This window comes from Anabrus simplex, chromosome 1, assembly GCF_040414725.1.
Source record: "Anabrus simplex isolate iqAnaSimp1 chromosome 1, ASM4041472v1, whole genome shotgun sequence".
Lineage (NCBI taxonomy): Eukaryota > Metazoa > Arthropoda > Insecta > Orthoptera > Tettigoniidae > Anabrus > Anabrus simplex.
This window is the reverse complement of record NC_090265.1, coordinates 513,717,961-513,744,081: the sequence shown is the minus strand read 5'-3', so window position 1 is coordinate 513,744,081 and position 26,121 is coordinate 513,717,961. Positions and strand designations below refer to the sequence as shown.

Here is a 26,121-nt window from a genome sequence, read left to right as displayed (position 1 = left end):
GTATCGCACCCGTAATGGCTTGGAATGCTGCCTCTTCCTTACTGGTCTATCAGAACGGGCGGTTGTTATGGAGTAGATTGGTGAGTGGTATTGCCTTCTCTTCAAAGTGTGGCAAGAAGCTGCTATACCATTCACACAAGCCAAGAAACTGACGTACGTTTTGCTTGATCAACGGGCGTTCAACTTCCTCAATAACTCGATTCTTCTCTGGTTGCCTTTCTAAACTTTCAGATGTTAGGACATGGTCAAGATATTCCACGCGGAACTGGGCAAAGTGGCACTTCTCCAGTTGGCAGGTCAGTCCATTAATTTTCAGTTGTTCCAGCACTTTCTTCAGGTGTACAAGGTGTTCTTGAAAATTCTTGCTGTGGATTAAGATGTTGTTGAGATACATTAGGCAGAAATCTCTAACATATCCCGACAATAACTTATCTATCAGTCACATGAAGGTGGCAGGAGCATTCTTCCGTCCAACAGGCATTACTGTAAACTGGTACAATCCTCTCGGTATCATGAAGGCAGTCAGTGGCCTACAACTTTCCTCAACCTCCACTTGCCAGTATCTCAAATTTAGATCCAGCATGCTGAAAATCCTTGATCCACATACTTGTTTCGGTGAGTCTTTCATATCAGGCATGGGTTAGGCATCACTAACGGTCTTCTCATTCAACATGCAGAAGTCCTCACACATTCAATACTCCCCTTTCCTCTTTTTCAGTAGGATGATGTACGGCTGCATAGCTAAATGGTTAGTGTGCTAGCCTTTGGTCACAGGGGTCTCGGGTTCGATTCCCGGCACGGTCAGGAATTTTAACCATCATTGGTTAATTTCACTGGCACAGGAGGCTGGGTGTATGTGTCGTTCTCATCATCATTTCATCCTCATTACAACATGCAGGTCGCCTAAGGGACTCAAATCGAAAGACCTGCACCTGGCAAGCCGAACATGTCTTCGGATACTCCTGGCACTAAAAGCCAGACACCATTATCCATTTCATTTCAGTAGGACAATAGGCGAAGCCCAACAGGATGTAGAGGGTTCGATGAGACCTTGCCCTTCCATCTCTTGAATTTTCTGAATGATGGAGTTGCGCTTACCTGGGTTGATTGGATATGGGCGTTGCTTGATGGGTGAGGAAGTGCTACATTCCACGATATGAGTTACAGTGGTAGTCTATTTTATTGGTGATGACATCTAAAAAGTCCTTTTAGGTGAGTCTTAGCTCCTCTTCTTCACTTCATTGAAGATGCGTTAAAGCGTTAACTGGATATCCCCTAGGTCTACATCGACTTCCACAACCTTGCAAATCCGGAGATTTCAATCATGCCAGGCAACCCTCAGATATCTGTCTGTCTCCAAAAAGACTTCATAAGCTGCATAGTCTAGGATCACCTTGTATTCTACCAGAAAGTCACAACCTAATATGATGTCAGGTATTAGGTTCTGAATCACTGCAACGTTAATTATAATAGACAGGTCCATACATTTAGTGGTTAGGTTAGTCTGTCCTTGGATGGAATAGGTCACCCCGTCCGCTGCTCCCACTACCTTTCTGAGATGGTGAGTCTTCATAGGTGGTAGTAATCTGACAACAGTCTTATTTACAAATGAATGGCTTGCTTGACTGTCGAGTATGCCTGAAAAAGTCTTGTTGCCTGTCCTCAAGATGATAGCTGGGCGAGGTTGGCCTGTTCTACTCACAATCCGACCAATCCCTTTCCTATTTGTCCAGGGTTGCTTGTCTGTTGGGTCTTGAGGCACGTTCCTGTTCCTGGTCCCATGTCCCCTCAATCTAGAATGGGCTGGACCTCGTTTTCCGATGCCAAGGTTGGTCATTTGTTCATGAGATGCCCCGTTCTTCCACACTGGTAGCATTTCCTAACCAAGCTGGTCTCTTCTGTGACTTTCCTCTTGTGTTCCTCTTCTAACTGGGTGATGATTCCACACAGAACATCAAAGGATCTTGGTTGTGATAGTAACACTAGGGGTCTAATGTTATCATGGAGTAACTCTATACTGTCTGGTAAGATCTCGTTCTCGCTTCCTTCCTGGTTCAGCTGCTTGAAGAGCTGGTACTTCTGGAGGACAAACATGCTAGCTGTCTTGCCGGAGGGTTGTGCATCAGTCAGTAGTTTCCTATTCACAGAGCTCTTCACCCCTTCAGAATTAAACCGAGCAAGGAATTCCCTCTTGATATCAGTCCAGTTTAAATTTAAGCCCTTCAAGTTATTCCATCAAGCAGCAGCCTGCCCCTTTAACTGCAGTGTGATGAGTTGAATGAAGATGTCCTCCGGTAGATTAGTCCTTCCTAGTAGACTGACTGATCCCTCAATGAAGCTAGTTGTGTTCTCTTCCATTTGCCCGTGGAATTCCAGAAGGCTCTCGATAATCACCTTCGGGTCTAGGTGTCCTGTGTTGCCGGTTAGGTTTGAGGGGTTTGAAGCTGTGGTGATAGGTTCTGTTCGAGTTAATCTATCTTCTACCGCATGAAGGATGCTCTCTCTCATACTCTGCACATCTCCCTTGATGGTCGAAATCAGGTTTTCTAACCTTCCTTCAATGGCAGAAATACGGCTCCCTAAATTTCCCTCAATGGTAGAAATTCTGCCTTCAACCTGTTGTTTTATGCCAGAAACCTAGGTTTCCACCTCCTCTTTGAGGTTTGAGAAGTCCCCTTCCGCTGGCTTATCCTACTATTGATCTGCTCAACCTTTTTTGACCTGATGTCCGATATCTGCTGTGTTAATTGATTGGTGATGTCGCTAATTTGGGATGAAATTTTATCATCTGCGGATGAAATTTTCAATTCTAGGCACTGTTCAACTTTGTAAACCTGTGTGTACACTTGAGATATTTGTTCGGTTAAAACTGTATTCGCTTGAGAAATTTGTCTGAAATTTTGTCATTTACTTTCGAAATTTGGTCTGTTAAGTTGGAATTGAGTTGTGAATTTATGTGTGAGATTTTGTCATTGAGTACCTGCATTGTGCTCATTAAGCTGGAACACATTGTAGTCATATTTAACTCCTCTTCCGATGCCGAGTCCGGATGTTCATCCCCCTCGATAAAAAACGTTTGGGGATATTCGCCTTTTTTTGATGAGATCTTCTCGTAACCGTGTCTTCAATTATTTCTTCTTGCCGTTCATCAGAAAATTTCTCTTTGCAAGTTCGTCTTTAAGTTGTTGTACAGACATATCTTCCAGTATCACTTGAATTTTGTTCTGATTCCCATTTACATTCGCATTAACTATCGAATATTCTTTGATCCTGTTGCAGTCATGCTTGCCAAAGTTGTAGCCACAAAGATGTACATACGAAATGCTGTCAATTGTCCACAATGTTTTATTTACACATTATACACACACAAACTAATAAACTGCCATCATGAACAAATACTATTATGAAGGAGCAGAAAAAAACTGGAGACTACATCACTTGCATGTCAACCAACTACCAATATAACAAATTCACATTGTGCCCGTTCACACCTCTGCGACAGTTTTCAAAATGGCGCTGAGTGAAGGTAAGGCCCATTTGATCTATAGGAAGCAAAGAATAGACACCAGTTGCGGTGACATAGAAGGCCATACACATCATGGAACGGTCGAGTATTGAGAGTGAAATGGACAGTGGACTGTCTACTGTATTGTTTTACGAAAAAAAAAAAAAAAAGAAAACTTGGGATTGTTAAAAAAAACTCCATCTTAATTTTTCTCAACGGAGAGTGAAGACGGAACTACCGACCGCGGTATAATTTTTAAGGAAGAAGAAAGGATCAGAAGCTATACTAAAGGAAAAAGCGTCGGAAACGAGAAGAAAACAAGTCAATTCACCGAAAAATAAGCAGAGTTGATTAGAGATATTAAAAAAAAAGGAATCAGCTAAGTACCACGAGACACGCGTGGGTGGATACAGAGCGCAGTTGATCTATACTCTTCAAAGGGAGACCAAGCCAGCATAAAAAAAAAAAGATCTCATACAAGAAGAGATACATCTCGATTTATTGAATCAGAATAAAAATAAGTTTCCCAAGATCTACAAGAAGCGGCCGACAGAAATAGATTCACTGAAATCAACACCAACGAGATCAAAGATATAGCCTACGTCGGAGAGCCACAAAGGAAATAATAAATTTAAGGATTACAAACTTCAAAAAGAATTATATAATGGCTGTTCACTGCACTATAATCCTTATTTTAGTTGCTGACAAGAATACCATGAGGATGATGTGCTAAATATACATGATGGACCAAGCTGGAGACCAGTACATCTTGCTATACGACCAACCCATGATGAGGAAGGCAACGGGAAATCATTTGACCAACCCATGATGAGGAAGGCAACGGGAAACCATTCGACCAACCCATGATGAGGAAGGCGACGGGAAACCAGACAGCAATCCCATGATGAGGAAGCAGATGATGTACCAGATGACCAACCCATGACCTGACCGCAGACCCAACTACATCCATTTGGGAGAAGAACAGCTGGACCAGGACCAACCATGAGCGAGCTAAGTCATTTACAATACTTAATCGCATAATTTTTGGTTTGCCTACACATGTGCCTTAGGCATGTGCCGATGGGTTAAATATAAACCGATATATAAGAAATGCAAGTGGATGTTACCTATGAAGTGTGAGATACTTAAGTCCGTAGTTACATGATCTAGCAATATAGCATAGGATTCTAATGTGTTGGATATATACGTCATCGTATATCGGTCAAAATACACGTATGTAGCGTGAGGTTTGAAAAAGAATTTAGGAAACAGCAGATAGTAATGACATACTGGCAGATTACAGAGATTTCGTATTGGTAATGTTACAAGTCGACGTCACGTTTGGTTGCGCGTGGTGTAAAATAAACATATGGAATCACGCATTATTTTGCTTCACAATAAGGGCATTGAACTCAATCATAGGTTATGAGATATAGCAACTTTAAAAATGTTGTTTTAAGAAACATAGTGTGGTAGCTTTGACATGGTCATATATATGGGAACGCGACGAGTTAATATTGAGGCTACGATGTTAAGATATTATATGAATGTTGAAATATGGTTACAACTGTGCTAACTTGAGGAAAAGTATGAGTTATATAGTGATATGAGGAGTTTTATACGCACTACGTAGGGGCCATTGAGTGCCTGCAGTTTAAGTTATGCCACGCTACATTCTTTATATTCGTATACGCGAGATTGCCCACACCGCAGGATTGACCTAAGCCAAGGTATGAATAGAATTTACTATTATAGAATTATGCTTGTGACGGGATCGTACGTCAACTTTAGATGTGCCGTAATGAATATCGGAATACTACGATACGTTTTATAGCTGTGTTTTGACCAAATGCATTCACGACACCGATAAATATGATATTATGTTTCTGAATACAACGACATAGCATTTGCCTTGTAACTGCGCGTATGAATAAAATAGCTAGCATTGAAGTAGAATGTTATGGAATATAACGAAGGAAAGGGACATTGAGCCTAAAAGACATGTGTATGACAGCCAAAGGTTGTGTTGAAGTTAGTTAGATAGCTGAATAGATTAACATATACTCTGTTTGAACTTGCATTTTCTCAACGAACAACATCTAGGGAAATGTTAGAGTAGGAGCCAAATTTAACAGGCACTAGGAACAAATGCCTTAGTCCGTAAGTGGTAATCCATGCACAACGTAAAAGTAGTAATGAAGCATGAGTTCGGATTTATTCATATGGATTTATGCATTTAAATTTACGCATCTAGATTTACTTATTCGAGTTTACTTATATGGATTTACTTATTAGTGACTCGTCATTTACTGAGTATTAGCTAAAATTTACTATTTAATATTCTCAACGCTCAATTCTAATATGATTGGCGATTAAATATAACTGTGATATACAGTTCAGTCCTGCAATTTAAAGTTATGATTTGGTTTAATTTCAAGTTTGAGCTTATTAGTGGACTTTATATACACTTCAGCTTAACCGTGTGTTTTATTCACACTTCTTTAATTAGTCTTGAAGCAAATGAGCTCTCGTAACAACTTAATTATGTTGGTGTTGTATCCATGACTTAACTTCAGTATGGACCTTAGATGTCCAGTGATCGATTGTAAATAGGCTATGTACATACTCAATTTTTATTTCATGATGGAACTGATCTACATAGTTTAATACTAGATATTATTTCTCTTTTACGAGCCAGCGCTGACTCACAACCCACACTTGTTAATACGCAATGACAAGCAATGCCTTGGATAAAATTCCAATTTAATAGTCCAATATTTAGTCAATAAATATCTTGTTTATTTTTCTACAATTTTATGTGTCATGAATTCTTTCATTATAGCCTACTTGGTACATTAGTTGCTTAGCTAAGTGAATTGTTGATTAATTAAGTACTCCATTTAGTCATGACCAGTTCTCACGTAGTTAAATACTCTGATTTAAAAAATTGGTTGACGGTTATTACTATTATGTCATGAGTTTCTATAGGCGTCACCCGTGAGTTGTTAATCTCTTCATACTCATGTAAAGCGTAACTTGAAGTAAGATTTCATGTCTTACTTGGCATCTGAACACCCTGAGGTATCCGCTGAGTGACCCCATTTCATCTGATTAGGCAGCCCAACTACGAGTTCGAAATGGAGGTATCGGGTAAAGAATGATAACATTCGAATTGACGCTTGAATTGTTACAACATACATGATTAACGACTTGCACTCATAACTCTCACTAAAACAACTCCAACTACCCTCAAGATTTCCACTTTTTATACATTGCCTGGCCAGGCTTCTAAACGAATTAAACATAACATGTTTCCTCGTAATTTCAAATCTCCAATAACTTATTTACAATGAATGGAATTTTCTCTAACTCTCTAGTTCCAAAAATACGTTGTTCTGGATTATTACCGTGTGTTGCACAACATTGTATTGGTTTTAAACATCATATATAGAGGTAATAATAAATTATATACTATTAATTATGTGTTCTTACATTAAATAAACTCATATTAATATACATACAGCAGATGTTTCATGGCATAACCTCACAAATAATACGACCATGATTTATACCAAATGAAGTCCGTACATAATAATAATAATAATAATAATAATAATAATAATAATAATAATAATAATAATAATAATAATAATAATAATAATAATAACAATAATAATATTAGATGCAAACAACTTCATAGCCACGCCTCACACGTCATGATAATGATGATAATAATAATAATAATAATAATAATAATAATAATAATAATAATAATAATAATAATAATTGTACCGGGTGGTACACCTCCACGCCGCTAATTCAAACATTGTACCAGTTGAAACTCCTCTACTGGAGAAAGCCTGAACTTTAACAACCATATTAATTCTAAGGTTTCTCAGAAGATGTCTCTACGGTAAATTTTGAAGTGTTCTGAACTATGCCTGTTTCGATTTGTATTTGTTTGCTCTGTAGTAAGAAGTGTGAACATTCTCTTCTAGATGGCACTACTTAAGAACTACTATTATGCACCCTAGTGCGAAGTGAAGGAACTTTTTTTTTGAAGAAATTTGCTATTCATAAGTTTGTTCTTTGTTAAATTTCTTTCAGTCATTGTTTGGGTTGGCAGTATAACCCTTCTCTTTCCGCCAGTTTTGAATTTGACCAATAAGGAATTTCTGTAATTAATTTTCCACCAATAAGGTGTTTCTTCTTCGTCTGTTGTATTAGTTTTTGCCATTATCCAATAAAATTTTGTGGGCGGGTTGTAATCATTCATGAAACGTCTCGAATTTTCCACAAGGGTATATAAACTGCTGATTTTCTGGTCTCCTCGCCACTTCAGTAACATCTCTCCTAGTGTGATTATGTAGCAGGGGGCGGGAAGCGCCTCTTTCTTCAGGCAGCAGTTCATCCATAAGGTAATGGCCGTTTAATAACTTCATTTCTTGCTAGCTCAGCAGTTTAACCCTCGGGGCAGGTTCGAAAACTTTTCCCATGTAACCCATCTTTAAAATGTAATAGACACTTGGTAAAACTTCGGCTCTTTAACTATAAATTGGGATAGAAAGTGCTAACCCTCTCGAGCTCCCCCTCCTATTGTTTTGAGGTGACTTTGTTTTCACAACCGTTTCTTCTTTTCTTAAATGTAATAAAGTCTTCTTATACAAGTCACCTCTTTAGTATGGGATTAGCCCTTGTGTATACGGCCTAGTGCCAAATAGGTAAAAGTGTATTAGGAGTGCAAGTTACGCCTCCAGTCAAGTTGAAATTTTGGGCCATATAATTAACCTGTTTTTTTACTGAATAGGCCTCAGTAGGTTGGGTATCATTACCCCTGTTCTTGTGTGCCCGGAGGGCAGCTTGAAGGTGGAGTTTGGTGTGGCCTTTGAATTGGCTTGAACTTTGAGAGCGGGTTGCTCTTTCTTAAAAATGTATTTTCTGTGTGCCTCGAGCAGGCTTAACTGGGTAATTGGGAGCTAGTGCTCCTTGGCATGATTGGGGTTTTCTGCCCCTTTGTTGAACTTTGTACATAGGTAAAGTTGGGCTCATTGCTCAAGGACTGCGTGTCTGGGGGCTCGAAGCCCAAATCCATTAACAAATTGCAATTGTACATTTTTAATTTGTTGATATGCTACTGAGTACCTGTTATACTTGTTATTTCTTGATCTCGAAAAGAAAATATAACCTTTGTTAAATTTTAAATTAACTTTAATTTCGTAGTTGAGACCTGTTCCACCCAGCACCTTCTTTAACCTCTGCTGTTCCACAGATACCTCGGAACAAGTGGTAGCAGAGCGTGGTTGAATGGGTCTCAATTTAGCCCCCTTTGACAACTAAACATTGTTTTTAATTCGAACTCTAACAATTTTCTCAGTTGCTGGAATTTTTTTGATTTTTTCTAAAAATTTCCTGTCATCATGTCCGGCCCTCGCGAGGTTCTCCATTCTTTCTATTTGCGTAAAGAAGAATTAATTTATGAACTATCTCTCAGAAATGTTCAATCTGGAGGCACGGTTGCAGTCGATTCCAATAAGCTAAAAGATTTCCTTGATTTGCCGATTACCATCCCAACTTTGGGAGAGAAAGAGATTGATGACGCTCTCTCCACGATCAATGATAATACTACTGAGCTAGCATCTGTAGTTAGTTTTCTTGAAGTAAGTGATCCATCTCCTAATCAACTCAAAAGAGTACAGGCCAGGTTGTACCACTTTTATAACAGGGTATGTGATCTATTGTCTCTGAAGTTAAATGAAGTTAAAGGAAGCTAGTGCCCTTGCTGAAGACTTGTCCAAAATGTCTAGTAAAGTTAGTCAGTTGTTATCTGGATCTGCGACTCCCAAAATCGACCAGCCTATGGTCGTAAATATCGTAAATGTGGAGGATTCCTCTAAAGAGGAAGGAAGTAGTACTGAGGCGACTACACAACGAACATTTGCCCCATTAGGAACTGAGTCCGATCGTCGCAAGTCCATTCCACCCTTTGTGTTAAATAGGGCACCTTCGGAATCGGCTTCTCCGCCACTTAGGCCCCTTTCTACTATGTCACCTGGTTTCAGCAGTTTACCCCATCCATTAGCTATGTTACTTAGAGGTATTTCCAAGTTTTCTGTTAACTCCACTACTGATGTCATTGCTTTCTTAAGGTTTTTAGTTGAATTCCAAGATCATGCCCTTGTTTTTTCTCTGTCTCCATGTCAAATCCTTCAGATAATTTACCCTTATTCCATTGGTGTCCTCTCAGACAAAATAGTTAGGGCAATTGCGGAACAGTCATCCATAGAAGACTTCCACGCCCATCTGTTAGCTAATTTTATTCCCGCTCGAGCTAGGTCATCTCTAATTTAGAAATACTATTATAGAGTGCAGCGATTTGATGAAAACCTCATAGACTTCATTCAAGACATCAAATTCTATACTAGTGTATTTGCCCTTCACTTCCCTGAAGATCAGATTGTACAGGCAATTGTGGAAGGTATTTCTCCACCATACAGATCATACTTGTGTTTTGCGTCGCGTCCGCAAACTTCTGCCGAGTTAGAGGCTATGGCAGTCTCAGCTGAAGGAGTTAGATATGCTGATACCTTGCGTGTCGCGAAAGAACCCGCTCCATCCTCTAGTAGTTTTCGGCCTCCTCCTCGCCGACCCGTCACCGCCCGTAAATGTTATGCTTGTGGGTCGCCCGATCATCTTCGGAACAAGTGCCCATCAATTAAATCCAGTGGGACGAGGAATGGAGCAGGGTCATCTCAAGGTTGTTTTAAATGCGACGCGTTTTCACATATTGCCAAGAACTGCCCTAATGCTAGTAGCACCCCCTCCTGCTCAACTTCTGGTGCAACTTCCACGCCGCTGGCCCCTCAGCCTCACCACAAAGACTGTACCCTAAAAACATTTCTGTCCAACAAAAATTCTGCCGCCGAGATCTTAATGTTTCAGTGTCCCCGCAGCCGTGCGGCGCCGTACAGCTACTGTAGTGGAGCACGGGCCCGATCTACTCCAGTGAGGTCAACCAGTGTATGGCGAGCCGGAGCCCTCCTCCTGGCCAAGGCTGATGTGCAGCGCACCTCCTGCAAACTGCCCGCGGCCTGTAAACAATCGCCGCGTGTGCGGCGTGCTTCACCACCACTACCCCTCTCATAGTGCGGGTGAGTGGTATCTCAGGGTACTTGAGGGGTCCGAGCGGCCTCCTCTGGACACAAGCTGCTGCAGCTGGTCTCGCCGTCAAAGTAATTGGCAACTAATGTACTTATCCAGCTACATGGACATTCCATATCCACAATCACTACATTTTTGGATTCAACTGCAACATCTGGTTAACTTAGAAATTTTTTTTTCCTTTCAAGAATTAAAAGTTTGTTTTTCTGAATTCAACTACTACAAGCATAAAGACATTTCATCAAAAGCTACTACAAAGAATGTTGAAACTGGATCAAACCATTTTAAGAAAACTTCGGATACTGAAAAGATGTATGTCCTTTTTTGTGAATCCTTCTGCAATTAATTTCTATATCAACATCATAACTTGGACCCTGTTTAAAACAAAATTTGGTGTTCTTCTGTGTCACCCCTTGGAAGGACTTTTGGGGGGGGGGGGGGAGGTCTGTACCGGGCGGTACACCTCCACGCCGCTAATTCAAACATTGCGCCACTTGAAACTCCTCTACTGGAGAAAGCCTGAACTTTAACAACCATATTAATTCTAAGGTTTCTCAGAAGATGTCTCTATGGCAAATTTTGAAGTGTTCTGAACTATGCCTGTTTCGATTTGTATTTGTTTGCTCTGTAGTAAGAAGTGTGAACATTCTCTTCTAGATGGCACTACTTAAGAACTACTATTATGCACCATAGTGTGAAATGAAGGTACTTTTTTTTGAAGAAATTTGCTATTCATAAGTTTGTTCTTTGTTAAATTTCTTTCAGTCATTGTTTGGGTTGGCAGTATAACCCTTCTCTTTCTGCCAGTTTTGAATTTGACCAATAAGGAATTTCTGTAATTAATTTTCCACCAATAAGGTGTTTCTTCTTTGTCTGTTGTATTAGTTTTTGCCATTATCCAATAAAATTTTGTGGGCGGGTTGTAATCATTCATGAAACGTCTCGAATTTTCCCCGAGGGTATATAAACTGCTTATTTTCTGGTCTCCTCGCCACTTCAGTAACATCTCTCCTAGTGTGATTATGTAGCAGGGGGCGGGAAGCGCCTCTTTCTTCGGGCAGCAGTTCATCCATAAGGTAATGGCCGTTTAATAACTTCATTTCTTGCTAGCTCAGCAGTTTAACCCTCAGGGCAGGTTCGAAAACTTTTCCCATGTAACCCATCTTTAAAATGTAATAGACACTTGGTAAAACTTCGGCTCTTTAACTATAAATTGGGATAGAGAGTGCTAACCTTCTCGAGCTCCCCCTCCTATTGTTTTGAGGTGACTTTGTTTTCACAACTGTTTCTTCTTTTTTTTAAATGTAATAAAGTCTTCTTATACACGTCGCCTCTTTAGTATGGGATTAGCCCTTGTGTATACGGCCTAGTGCCAAATAGGTAAAAGTGTATTGGGAGTGCAAGTTATGCCTCCAGTCAAGTTGGAATTTTGGGCCATATAATTAACCTGTTTTTTTACTGAATAGGCCTCAGTAGGTTGGGTATCATTACCCCTGTTCTTGTGTGCCCGGAGGGCAGCTTGAAGGTGGAGTTTGGTGTGGCCTTTGAATTGGCTTGAACTTTGAGAGCGGGTTGCTCTTTCTTAAAAATGTATTTTCTGTGTGCCTCGAGCAGGCTTAACTGGGTAATTGGGAGCTAGTGCTCCTTGGCATGATTGGGGTTTTCTGCCCCTTTGTTGAACTTTGTACATAGGTAAAGTTGGGCTCATTGCTCAAGGATTGCGTGTCTGGGGGCTCGAAGCCCAAATCCATTAACAAATTGCAATTGTACATTCTTAACTTGTTGATATGCTACTGAGTACCTGTTATACTTGTTATTTCTTGATCTTGAAAAGAAAATATAACCTTTGTTAAATTTTAAATTAACTTTAATTTCGTAGTTGAGACCTGTTCTACCCAGCACCTTCTTTCACCTCTGTTGTTCCACAGATACCTCGGAACAATAATAATGCAGGAAATAATTCAGCAATAAAATGAAGGAATACTGGGCCAGCAGGAAGGCTCAAGAGGCCACTAAGAACACAATCCAGTACGCTAAAAGGGGCAGACGACGACAAAAACACAGCTAAAACACAAGCACCGTGGTCCACAGATGGCCTCAACGCAATAATAATAATAATAATAATAATAATAATAATAATAATAATAATAATAATAATAATAATAATAATCATGCTCGATGTTTCCACTATTTACCTACGGGTTAGAGAATTGTTTTGAAGTTACACTAGTCCAATACACTTACATCAAGACAGTATGCGATTACTTACCTGAAGTTGTACGTATGTTTCCTCAGGAAACTCTACATCATAAGCTTTCAGCAACTCAATAGTGTCCTTGAGTGGTTCAAACATATCATCTGTCTGAGGCTGGCGTTCTCGTACATGGAATAAGAATTCCATTACTCGTAACAAGGCCTCATAGTCACCTTCCGCTACTGGTTGTGATAGTCCTTTCTCTGCCTCCTCAATAAATGCAGCAAGTTCTGACAAGCTGAAATATATATATTAGTTGTTATGGCAGTCAGCAGGCAGAGGTTGAACTGGATGCAGTGAAACTGACAGAAGTTAACCACATCCATTATCTTGGCAATGTTGTAACAAAAGATAGTCAGACCATTGCTGAAATCACCAAGCTTCAAAATATGCTCTGTTTTTTAACAGCAAGTCAGGAATCTTCTCTGACACAACCAAATTCTTATGAGAAACAAAAAAGAACCCTTTACCAGGCCTACATCTTACCAGTTACAACATAGAGTCTTGAAACTTGAACCATTAATAGCAGAGATAATAGGAGGCTGTAAGCTGTAGATATGAAGTTCCTTAGGTCAATACTTCAGAAAATAGAAAGAGATGAGATCCAAAAGGAACATATCCATCAAGAAATTCAAGTGAAATACACTCCGTGAAATTGTAGTTTCATAAAGGTTAATATGGTTTGAACACAGGAGAATGGATCAACACAGAGTAGCAAAACATTAAAATAAAACAGGAGCAGGAAGGAAGAGGAGTGGAATGGTGCAAAATTCAAGGGGACAAATATACGTACATGGACAGAAATGGAGTGCATGTTCACCACACTCAGGCAACAGAGACTGTTAAATGATGATGATGAATAATCACATGCCTGGACTGGATTACAAATTACAAAATGGCTCCAAATATTGTAAGTAACAAATTGTACAAAAATGCAAATGATACAAGGGTAATCCCAAAAATGAAGCCTCCTAATGTTTTATAAATACAAAGAACCACTTATCTCCATCATTTTAAAGGTTGAATGTTTATCTATTTTTCTACATAATCACCATTTCAGTTGATACATTTCTGTAGATGATGTGACAATTTTTGTATGCCCATGTCATTTCAACTTGCTGCCATGCGTTGAGGAAGCACTGAACCTCATTTTTCACCTCAACGTCAGTGCTGAATAACTTTCTCGCCAAATGTTCCTTGAACTTAGGGAACAGGTGATAGTCACTGGGTGACAAGCACGGACTATATGGTGGGTGGGTGGTTGATGATGTTCCATTGAATCATTTTCAAGAGAGTTCCATTGTCATGGAAAATGTTTACACCCTTGCTCAACATTTCTCTTCTCTGGTTCTGAATTGACCATCCAAGTCTTTTCAGTGTTTCACAGTAGCTGTCAGCATTTATTGTGATCTCAGGAGGCACAGAGTCCACCAACAGGAGCACCTTTTGCTCCCAAAATATAGTTGTCATGACTTTACCAGCAGGCCATGTTTGTTTGAATTATCATGGCTAGGGTGAAGAGGGATGCCGCCATTCGCACAATTGTGGTTTGGTCTCAGATGTGAAGTGGAATGCCAGGTTTTGTCACCCGAGACAATAGAGTCCTAAAAGTTGTCCTTTTTGTCTACATAGCAGCGAAGAAATTGCAGGAAGAATCAATCTGTTGCCACCTGTGTTCTTCAGTTAGCTTTCATGGTACCCACCTTCCGCGCTCCTTCTGATATTACAAATTTTCCTCGAAAATCCTGTAAATGTTGCTTCAGGAAACCTTACGAACCTAAATGCAAAGATCATCCAAAGTGATCCATCTAGTCTTCGCACGTGATTTGCTCAAAATTTACGACTGTCTTGTCGGAAAATGACAGTCTTCTACACCTTTGTTAGTCATGAATTTAAATACAACCAGCTGTAAACTCCGTACAACACTTGCAAACATTTTTGACATCCATGCATGACTTGCCATACACTTCCATCAACTGGCGATGAATTTCAATCAGTTCAATTCCTTTTATGTTCAAAAACCAAATAACTGCACGAACTTCACACTTGCTGGTAGCGTCGAATGGGAGCTCCATTCTCAATGGCTTCCAAGCCAAGATTGAGCATCCTAACAGGGTGTGCGCATGCCTATTTGGGAGTGCGGGAGGCAACAACCAACACAAAGTTTTTTTTAAAAAAATAGGAGACCTTATTTTTGGGATTACCCTCCTAATTACTGGTGAGGTTATCAACAGTCTGACTGACCAATTGCTTCATTATTCATTTTAAAGAGCATGAATATTAAAGTGATTAAGTCAATTAATTCTTGTCATTGCATAATTCATGCACCTCCATTTATTTTTTAACCCCACATTTCTAAATCCCTGATGGGCCTTGGCCTATGAGTGACCACTGCTAAGCCTGAAGGCCTGTAGATTATGAGGTGATGCATGGTCAATGTGACAAAGCCTTTCGGCAACTATACTTGGCTTTCTAGGTCAGAGTCACAATCTCACTGTCAAATAGCTCATCAATTGTTCACATGGAGAATGAGTGGACCTCATACCATCCCCGAGATCCAGGTAAAAATCCCTGACATGGCTGGGAACGGAACCAAGGGAAGATTCAGACTTGCTACCTGCATTGTTAGACAAAGAAAATGTTATATTTTTCTGTATTGACCAAATGATATCTAACATTAGCCTACATGATTGTGGTGAAACAGAAACTATGTTTCTTTTATGGAAATCGATACCCTGAGTCTGAAAATGATGTCATTTTTTTGTATCACGTCTAGTTTTGATGCAATTCTGTTTTGTAGTAATATCATTCCTAAGACGTAGTGATGAGAGATGGTCTCATGCAACTCTCTTTGGAATCATAGTATATTATGCACCAAGGGAGGGAAACACATGATTATTTATGTAAATGAAGATGGCAGATAGAGACTTCAGTGAGGGCCAAAGTTCTGGGTTCTGTTTTCTAGAAATTTAGATACGCAATATTAAGAGCACAACGGAAGTTGGAGATTGCAGATATGACAGAGTAGAGTTACTATTTCAGACCACTTGTATAAACAGAAGTGTCTTAAACTCCAGTCCTTATCTGATGTTTATGTTGGGTTGCCATTCTTTTCAAGGTAAACTAGGTTGATATAGTCAACTGTGGATGAGATGCGCCCCAATAAGTACGCATTTAATGCGTCTTTTACATTCATTTGTATCCATGCGCGAGTGCATAAACTGTGTTTCAGTCAATAGTTATTCATGAAACTTTTATATTAGTATTGTAAGGCCATCATGGCTAATGTATCAGTGGTGCACAAAAGGCAGTGTAAACAACGTCCTCAAAAGTTTAGCTACATTTGTGAAATTTGTGTGTTCGATTCCAAGGTGCATCAAAAATAGACTCATTTATGAAGAAACTTTATTTTTCTTACTTCCAATTCCAAGTTGGAGATCAAGACAAATCTTTTGCACCTTCCATTGCATGCAATACCTGTGTTGAGGGACTTTGCTATTGATATGAGGGCAAACAAAATGCACTGCCATTTGCCATACCCATGCAATGGTGAGAGATGAAGAAACATTATGACAACTCTTAATTTTTGCATGACCAACACCTTCAGTTACAATAAGGAAAACAAGAACAAAATTAAATATCCAAACCTCCTGTCAGCTATTCAGCTCATTACTCTTGGCCCTCATTACCAGTACCTTTCCTACCTGATAATTTGAGTGATGAAACTGAAAGCAGTTTCTTGCAATCGGACGCTGAAGGAATGGATTTCAAGCCACATCAGTATGACACACCAACAAACAAATTCACATAATCCGAATTGAATGATTTGACAAGTGATTTAGAGTTAATCAAAGAAAAGAATGAAATATCTGGCTGAAAATTATGCGAAAAGAATACGCTGGCATCTGGGGTTACATCTTCCTGGAACAGAAATCGTGAGAAAGAATTTAGAAAATATTATACACGAGAAGATAAAATTGTATTTTGAACGGATGTTCGAAATCTTCTGCATCAATTGAGAGAGAAAGATTATGATCCTAGCAACTGATGCTTTTTAATTGACTCTTCCACAAGAAGTCTTAAGGCTGTTTTGCTTCACAACAGCAACGTTCTGGCTTCCATACCACTTGCACACTCCATAATGCTGTCCGAAACATACGAGACATTAACATTGCTGCTTGAAAGAATTAAATATCATGAGCATAAGTGGCAAATTTGTGGTGATTTGAATGACACTGGATTGCTGCTGAGACAACCAAAAGGCTACATAAAAGTTCCCTGTTCCCTATGCGAATGGTATAGCAGGGCACAGAATAAACATTGGGGTGTACATTAACCTGAAAGAGAGCAACTTGAAAAAGGATGTCTTGAATGTAAGTCTTGTTGACAATGAAAGAAATTTACTTCCACACTTGTTCATCAAATTGGATATCATGGAACAGTATGTTAAGGCATTGGGCAAAAATAGCCCATTTATGCACAAAATTTTCCACATTATCAGATGCAAAAATTAAAGAAAGAGTATTTGATGGACCATTGATTTGTAAACTGATGATGGACAACTATTTCACAGAAATGATGACCAAAATTGAGGTGCATTGGAATGCATTCAAAGAAGTAGTGACAAAATTCCTTGGCAACATCAAGGATCCTCTACATAAAGAAATTGTAAGAAACTTGTTGGACAAGTTTAACCAACTGAGTTGTAATATATGAGTTTCATTTCTTAGTGTCACATATGGACTACCTCTCTCCAAATTTAGGAGGTGTAAGTGAAGAACAAGGTAAAGGATTCCACCAGGATCTCAAAGATGCAGAACAGCACTACCAGCGACTTTGGGATGTAAATATGATGGGCGATTACTGTTGGTGGATTGTATATGACGACCCTTCCATGAGCACTCACGAACTTCAAAAATATGCAAATTCTACGGGAAACAGAAAAATACAATCAAGTAAATGTGAGTAAGCTTTCTACTTATGTATCATTTACTTTGCTTGCTAACATACATAGTTTGTATGTTTTATCTCTCTACTCTGCATGCGTAATTAAATCAGCACTAAATATATTAAAAGAATTATGTGATGACAAAATAACATTTTGTACAATTGCCATTTAACTGGATGTGATATGGCAAAACAAAATTCATTTTTTGAATTCAGGATGACAAACTTAAAACCCACCTACATTAGTTTATACCACAAAAAAAGGTGTTTCTTTCTTTCTTTTTTTTTTTTTTGCAGGCTAGTGTAATAATAAAAGGAGGTGTTTGTGTGTGTGAAGTCCCACCAAATCTACAGCATGCAGGGATCTGAAATTTTTGAACACAGGTATATGAGAGGAGGGCCAAATGGTCCTCAAAGCCGAATTTTTCATTTTCGCTTTCTTTGCTGAGTTATGAACGAAAAACCATTGCCAAATGTGTGTTGGGATATGACAATCCAACATGCTGTCACAAAGATTAAATGCACAGATTTACTGTTGCTAGGCAATGTACATAAGATACATAATACAAGTCAAGGAGCCATTTTAAGACACAAAGAGCCACGTTCAGTCCGTAACATCCGGAAGTGTTTGTCTTTGTTTATAGGTACGATGCCCAGCGAAATCTATGGCAAACAGACGATTGTTACTTTTAATAATTTTAATTGATTATTTATTTCATATTTACCTGATATTCATTTCATTCACTTAAAATTTTAGAGAATACAAGAATTTTGCCATGAACCGTATTTTCTTTCAATTATTTCATATTTTATTTAGAAAAAACATATTCGTAAGATAGATAATAATAGTTGGGCTGAGTGGCTCAGACGGTTTGAAGCACTGGCCTTCTGACCCCAACTTGACAGGTTTGATCCTGGCTCACTCTGGTGGTATTTGAAGGTGCTCAAATACATCAGCCTTATGTCGGTAGATTCACTGCTATATAAAAGAACTCCTGTAGGACAAAATTCCAGCACCTCAGCGTCTCCGCAAACCAAAAAGTAGTTAGTGGTATGGAAAGCCAATAACGTTATTATAGATAATAATGAACAAGGAATGGTAACACATATATCAGTTAAGGTGCCCTTTCAAGTCCAAGGGATAAGAAGGTATTTTCGTTCAGTCTGTGATATCCAGAAGTGTTAGTATGAGTGTGTGCGGCACTCGGCCAAATCTACGGCACACAGAGATCTGAAATTTTTGTCATAGATGGGCACAGCATTTAACTGATCACATATGGCAGTGTCAAACAGAAATTCTTGCTTCAAGAAATGAAGCTGTCACATCATCAACAAGCAACACAAGTCTACAGACACAACATGTAATACAGATGAGGCTGTCATCTACACCGCAGAGCTTTTGAACAACCTGGATGGATAGCACCAATTTTCCTTATTAGGAATATGAATCTCCATCCCTCTGTAACAGAACACAACTCTCAGTCAAGAAACTGATGCCTTATACTATTGAAGCCATCATCATGACTGAGCATGATGCGGGCGAAGGAGTTTTCATTTTTCAGATTCAAATCATTCGTTCAGATACACAGTTTCAATTTAGATGTCTGCAGTTCCCAACAAGGCACAAGCAAAATTAACTTGAGTTTCATGCAAGTGTGATAAACTGATATAACTTGAAAACAATATTTTCTCACCATGGGTAAATAATGCAACTAATGAGCTTGAATTATTATTATTATTATTATTATTATTATTATTATTATTATTATTATTATTATTATTATTATTATTATTATTATTATTATTATTATTATTATTATTACTTGTGATGTACATCCACTTATTAGTATCATTATTAGTTTATGATTGCATTATTTGTGAGGTTACATCATGAAACATTTGTTGTATATAGATATTTATATGAGTTTAGTTAGTGTTAGAACCTGTAATTAATATTATATATTTTATTATTACCTGTATATATGATTTGTAATCCACTACAGAATTTTGAAACGCACTGTAACATCCAGAATGGTACTGGGTAGACGAGAACTCCGTAGAATATTCTACACATTAAATCTGGGCCTTAAGCACTCTAGAATTTATGAGAAAATGTATCTTTCTAGAAGCCTGGCCAGGCACATATATAAAGAGGTGGTCTTGATGGTAGAGACGAGTTACTGTTTAGTTGGAGTATACTTGTGACCACGTGTTGTGGGCGACATGTTGCCTTGTCAGCAGTCAACTGTTTCAACTGTGTTTACATGTTGTAATTTCCATGTGGCATGTGCTTAGTGATCGGCAGTTGTTAAAATGGTGGGTTGTTGATGTGTACATTTTTTGACAGCAGTGATTAAGGCTATATGTATGTTTATGTGAAGTTAAGGTGAAATAAATAAGTGTACCAACTAACAGCATCTTGTGTGCGTCTTTGTGGATACATTACACTGTAGGACTAGATCATCGAAAACCATGCTTCCCCCATGGTTAGAGTCCTGCACGGATGCGAGTATCAATGAAATTAGAGTCTTGGGTGATGCAAACTGTTCGGCAGTGTGGAAATTATCAAAATAAAGAAGTTTATTAATTTTCAATCAGGTACACTCTTGATTTTCCGGCCCCATGGTGTAGGGGTAGCATGTCTGCCTCTTACCTGGAGGCCCTGGGTTTGATTCCTGGCCAGGTCAGGGATTTTTACCAGGTGGTGGTGGTGGTGATTATTGTTTCAAGAGGAAGTACAACTAGGCAACCATGCTCTATATATCACAGAGAGAAAAATAGAAGGGATCCGACACTTCAAAAAATGAAGGATCGGCCAAAGAACGACAAGGGCCACAAAGGGCATGAAAATTAAGACTCCCTAGCCCTCGGAAACCTAATAGCATCGGGGTCAGAAAAAAAAAACCCGAGTTGACCAAGGGAGGTCGGATAGGATAGATGAAAGTGAGGAGTCTGGCACAAGTAAGTGGAAGCAATGCCAGGACTCAGCTAAGGGTCCCATGGTCGCCAAACCACGCTTACAAGTTGAGAGCCCCTGGAGCCCCTATTAGTCGCCTCTTATGACAGGCAGGGGATACCGTAGGTGTTATTCTACTGCCCCCACCCACAGGGATCTGAAGGCTGGTTTGAGGTCCACTCAGCCTACGTGATTAGAATTGAGGAGCTATCTGACTGAGATAGCGGCCCCGGTCTAGAAAGCCAAGAATAACGGCTGAGAGGATTAATCGTGCTGACCACACGATACCTCATAATCTAAGCAGCTGTTGCTTGGTAGGCCTTTCAGGGCTGTAGTACCAAGTGGGGGGGAAAATACTCTTTTGCTTATGGTAAGGTGACCTTGACAGTGGTTTGGGGGAATGATGATATGGAAACAGTCGTGAGACCATAGAGCCATAAATCTGACCTAAATCTAACTGGCTCTTACCTGCAATTAATGGAAGGAAGGAACAAAGGTCAATACATCAATAGTTGTCACAAGAGAAAATCCCTCATAAACCTGTGACTGTGGGGGATCTAATGCCAGGTATCAGGCCTATTATATTACATTAAATGATCAATTCATTTCAGTATCTTGAGTGTATTAATATACTGTAGTTAAATGTTCACAATATTTGCGGATGCAGATAGTATTTTGTATATCCATGCAGGGTTCTACTCTCGGTTAACTGTACGTGGGTTATTCAAGAATTGGAAAGCCAAACCACTGCACATCTTAGCTCCAAATGGAAGGACACTTAATATAGTTGAGCCAGAAGCCCTACAAGGAAAAATTAGTTTGCTTTTTACATAATACTAGCAGTTGCCCGCGGCTTCGCTCATGTGGATTTCGTAATTTATTAAAACTAATTGTTCCTCGGTACTGTACTAAGACATTATCTGAAAATCCCTCAGGTATAAAAACTCAGTGAAAAAATGAATTTCATTTACCCCAAAAACTCTTTGTAAACCATGTTTGTGGTATTGCCTTTTGGGGCTAAAATGACGATGCGACATAGAACTGTACATGTGAAAAATAGTCTTCCCTCAAGTCGAAAAAATCCCCAGCATGTTTCTTTATTTTTTTAAAGAGATTTCAAATACCTATTTCCAAGTCTGTAACATCTTCAGTTTTTGAGATATAAGTATCCTCATAAAAAGAATTCAACCTATTTATCAGTCCTTCCCCTACCCCCCCTACCACCTACGTGGATTTTACAAAAATAACATACATACATACATACATACATACATACATACATACATACGTACATTATCATTATCATTATCATGATAGACTGGTATGCCTTTCAGCGTTCAGCCTGCAAGCCTCTGTGAATTTACTAAACGTCGCCACAATCCTCGATTTGCAATTAGTGCTGTGGCCTCATTTAGTTCTACACCTCTTATCTTTAAATCATTAGAAACCGAGTCTAACCATCGTCGTCTTGGTCTACCTCTACTTCTCTTACCCTCCATAACAGAGTCCATTATTCTCCTAGGTAACATATCCTCTTCCATTCGCCTCACATGATCCCACCACCAAAACTGGTTTATGCCTACAGCTTTATCCATCGAGTTCATTCCTAAATTAGCCTTTATCTCCTCATTCCAAGTACCCTCCTGCCATTGTTCCCACCTGTTTGTACCAGCAATCATCCTTACTACTTTCATGTCTGTTACTTCTAACTTATAAGATATCCTGAGTCCACCCAGCTTTCGCTCCCGTAAAGCAAAGTTGGTCCGAAAACATACCGATGTAAAGATAGTTTTGTCTGGGAGCTCACTTCCTTCTTACAGAAGGAACTGTGAGCTCACTGCATTAGCTTTACTACTCCTTAATTCAATCTCACTTGCTATATTACCATCCTGGGAAAGCACACAACCTAAATACTTGAAATTATCTAACTGTTTTAGCTTTGTATCACCAATCTGACATTCAATTCTGGTGACTTCTTACCTGTTAACATCAATTTAGTCCTTGAAAGGCTAATTTTCATACCATATTCATGCCACCTGTTTTCAAGTTCCAAGAAATTAGACTGCAGGCTTTCGGCACAGTCTGCCATTAAGACCAAGTCGTCAGCATAGGCCAGACTACTTACTACATTTCCACCTAACTGAATCCCTCCCTGCCATTTTATACCTTTCAGCAGATGATCCATGTAAACTACAAACAGCAAAGGTGAAAGATTACAGCCTTGTCTAACTCCTGTAAGTACCCTGAACCAAGAACTCATTCTACCATCAATTCTCACCGAAGCCCAATTGTCAACATAAATGCCTTTGATTGATTTTAATGATCTACCTTTAATTCCATAGTCCCCCAGTATAGCGAACATCTTTTCCCTCGGTACCCTGTCATATGCTTTCTCTAGATCTACGAAACATAAACACAACTGCCTATTCCTCTCGTAGCATTTTTCAATTACCTGGCGCATACTGAAAATCTGATCCTGACAGCCTCTCTGTGGTCTGAAACCACACTGGTTTTCATCCAACTTCCTCTCAACGACTGATCGCACCCTCCCTTCCAAGATGCCAGTGAATACTTTGCCTGGTATACTAATCAATGAGATACCTCGATAGTTGTTGCAATCCTTCCTGTTCCCTTGCTTATAGATAGGTGCAATTACTGCTTTTGTCCAATCTGAAGGTACCTTACCAACACTCCATGCTAATTTTACTACTCTATGAAGCCATTTCATCCCTGCCTTCTCACTGTACTTCACGATTTCAAGTCTAATTTCATCTATTCCTGCTGCTTTATAACAATGGAGTTTATTTACCATCCTCTCCATACACTATATTTTAATATTTATTTATTTACTATTCTTGACTCCAGAAAAAAAAAATTAAAATCTGTTCAAGAAGAGAAAAAATAAAAATAAAACCACATATAAAAGTGGGGCAGAAATGCGCTGAAGCATGAAATAGAAGGGAACATGGGGCAAAATTTAGTAATCTTGCCAAAAGGTTCTAAAGGTGGAACAAATTTTGTTAATTTAGCTTCATTCTATGTCTCCAAATATATGTATTGACCTATCTCTATGAATATAGCTATACTGGAAAAGTGCCGCATCTTAAAATCCCTTCACTAGTATTAACAATAGAAAAATAAAATTTGCTCTATGTCACACCAACACAGATAGGTCTTATGGCGACGATGGGATAGGAAAGGCCTAAGAGTTGGAAGGAAGCGACTGTGGCCGTAATTACGATACAACCCCAGCATTTGCCTGGTGTGCAAATGGCAAAACCAGGGAAAACCATCTTCAGGGCTGCCAACAGTGGGGTTCGAACCCACTATCTTGCAGATGCAAGCTCATAGCTGTGTGCCCCTAACTGCACGGCCAGCTCATCTGGTATCACATTCATTTCAACTTTTGTAATTCACTGTCAAAATAAACACAGCCTGCCTGGTTAGCCAGTTCGACTTCCATTGGTGGAATCAATTTTCATCATCAGAATTTTGGTCGGCAGGATAAGAGAGGTGGTGGCATACAATTTCTTATCACTAGATTGAGTGCCAAAATCTTGGATTCGGTTCCAAACCTCTGCAGTGTTCATATGGTGTGAAAGCATATAACACTGTTGATGGTGATTCGTCCATCAGATGAAGGAAGAAAATGTCCTCTTTATTGTGCAGAAATATAATTAAGCAAACAGTTTAGAAAACACAATTTTTCTCAGTTTTATGATCATGTGATATAGTTCCCTCTATCACTAGGTGCCAGAATTGATGAAGTGTTTAATCAGTATCCAAAGCTGAACTTACTATCTGCAAATTTCAAAGCTGAAATAAAATAAACAAATTTCAAAATGCCTACGAGAATGCAACATAGTGGCAATGAGGAACTGGGCGGTTTTTGCAAGGCCACAAACTCATCAGCACTGACACAGAATGTTAAGTGACGAATAGCGATATGCAGGATGAATTACAGATCTGTTTTTCATTACAGCTTACAAGGGGAACCTGCCAAGAGTAACAGCCTGATTTGCCATAAACTTCGCTCATTGTAAGAGGGGTTGAAATAAGCGAACACATGTTTCGGCTCTTCCGTAGACATTCAACCATTTCCAAGAAAATGACGGTCAAAGTCTGAACTTGCAAATGTTAACTGGGAAGGGAATGCAAATGACAGAAAGCATGACCAACAAATGGCAAATAAGTTATTATGGGAAGAACAGCTAAATCAAAAAGTGATGGGAACAACTAGAAATAAAAATATTCTAGACGTGGTGCTGATAACACCTGATGAGCTCTATAGGGAAACTGAAGTGATAGATGGTATAAGTGATCATGAAGTTGTCTTTGTCAGAGTTAAAAATAAATGTGTTAGAAAGGAATGTCACAAAAGTAGGAGTATTATGCAATATCATATGACTGATTAGAGGGGAATGGGGAAATTGTAAAAAAGCAATTATGAACAATGGAAAATGGTAAATAAAAATGTAAACAGCATATGGGATGGGTTTAAATCAATTGTTGAGAGGTGTAAAAACAGATAAGTTATGTATCTTTAAAAGTGGTAAGGAATATTAAGGACCCATTATATTATAACAGGAAAATAAAGAGATTAAGAACGAAGTGCAGATTAGAAAGAAGTAAAGTTAGAAATGGTTGCAGGAGTAAGAAGAGATTGAAGGAGCTCACTAGGAAATTAAATTCAGCAAAAAATCAGCTAAAGATAACATGACAGCAAACATAATTGGGAGCCACATGAATTTTAGGGAGCAATGAAAGGACATGTATAGATACTTATAAGGCAGAAACAGGTTCTAGGAAGAGCATTCCTGGGATCATTAATGAAAAAGGGGAGCATATATGTGAGGACTTACAGAAGGCAGAAGTATTCAGTCAGCAATATCTAAAGGTATTTGGATATAGAGATAATATCCTGATAGAGGGAGCAACAAATAATGGCAAAATACTGAAATTTACCTATGACAATAAAGACACGTATAAAAAAGTACAAAAGTTGAAAGCTAGAAAGGCAGTTGGGATTGATAAGATTTCTGTGGATATATTAAAAGCTATGGGTTGGAATATATTGCCATATCTGAAATACTTATTTGATTATTGTTTGCAAGAAGGAGCTATACCAAATGAATGGAGAGTTCCAATAGTAACCCTGGTGTACAAGGGAAAGGGTGACAAACGTAAAGCAGGGCTGTACCTTATTAAAGGGCACAGCTGCTTTCTTCCCACTCCTAGCCTCTTCCTGTCCCATCATCGCCATAAGACGCATCTGTGTTGGTGCAATAAAACGCAACTTGA

At 39.0% G+C, this 26,121-nt stretch overlaps 1 protein-coding gene across 1 annotated transcript in view; it reads right to left on the bottom strand.

The window, feature by feature from the left end:
• LOC136875368 (dynein beta chain, ciliary) overlaps positions 1–26,121 on the bottom strand; it is a 782,313-nt gene that overhangs the window by 397,158 nt on the left and 359,034 nt on the right. The window contains exon 23 of the mRNA XM_067148948.2: positions 12,933–13,155. Within this exon, the coding sequence (XP_067005049.2) occupies positions 12,933–13,155 (223 nt within the window). The remainder of the gene's footprint in view (positions 1–12,932; positions 13,156–26,121) is intronic.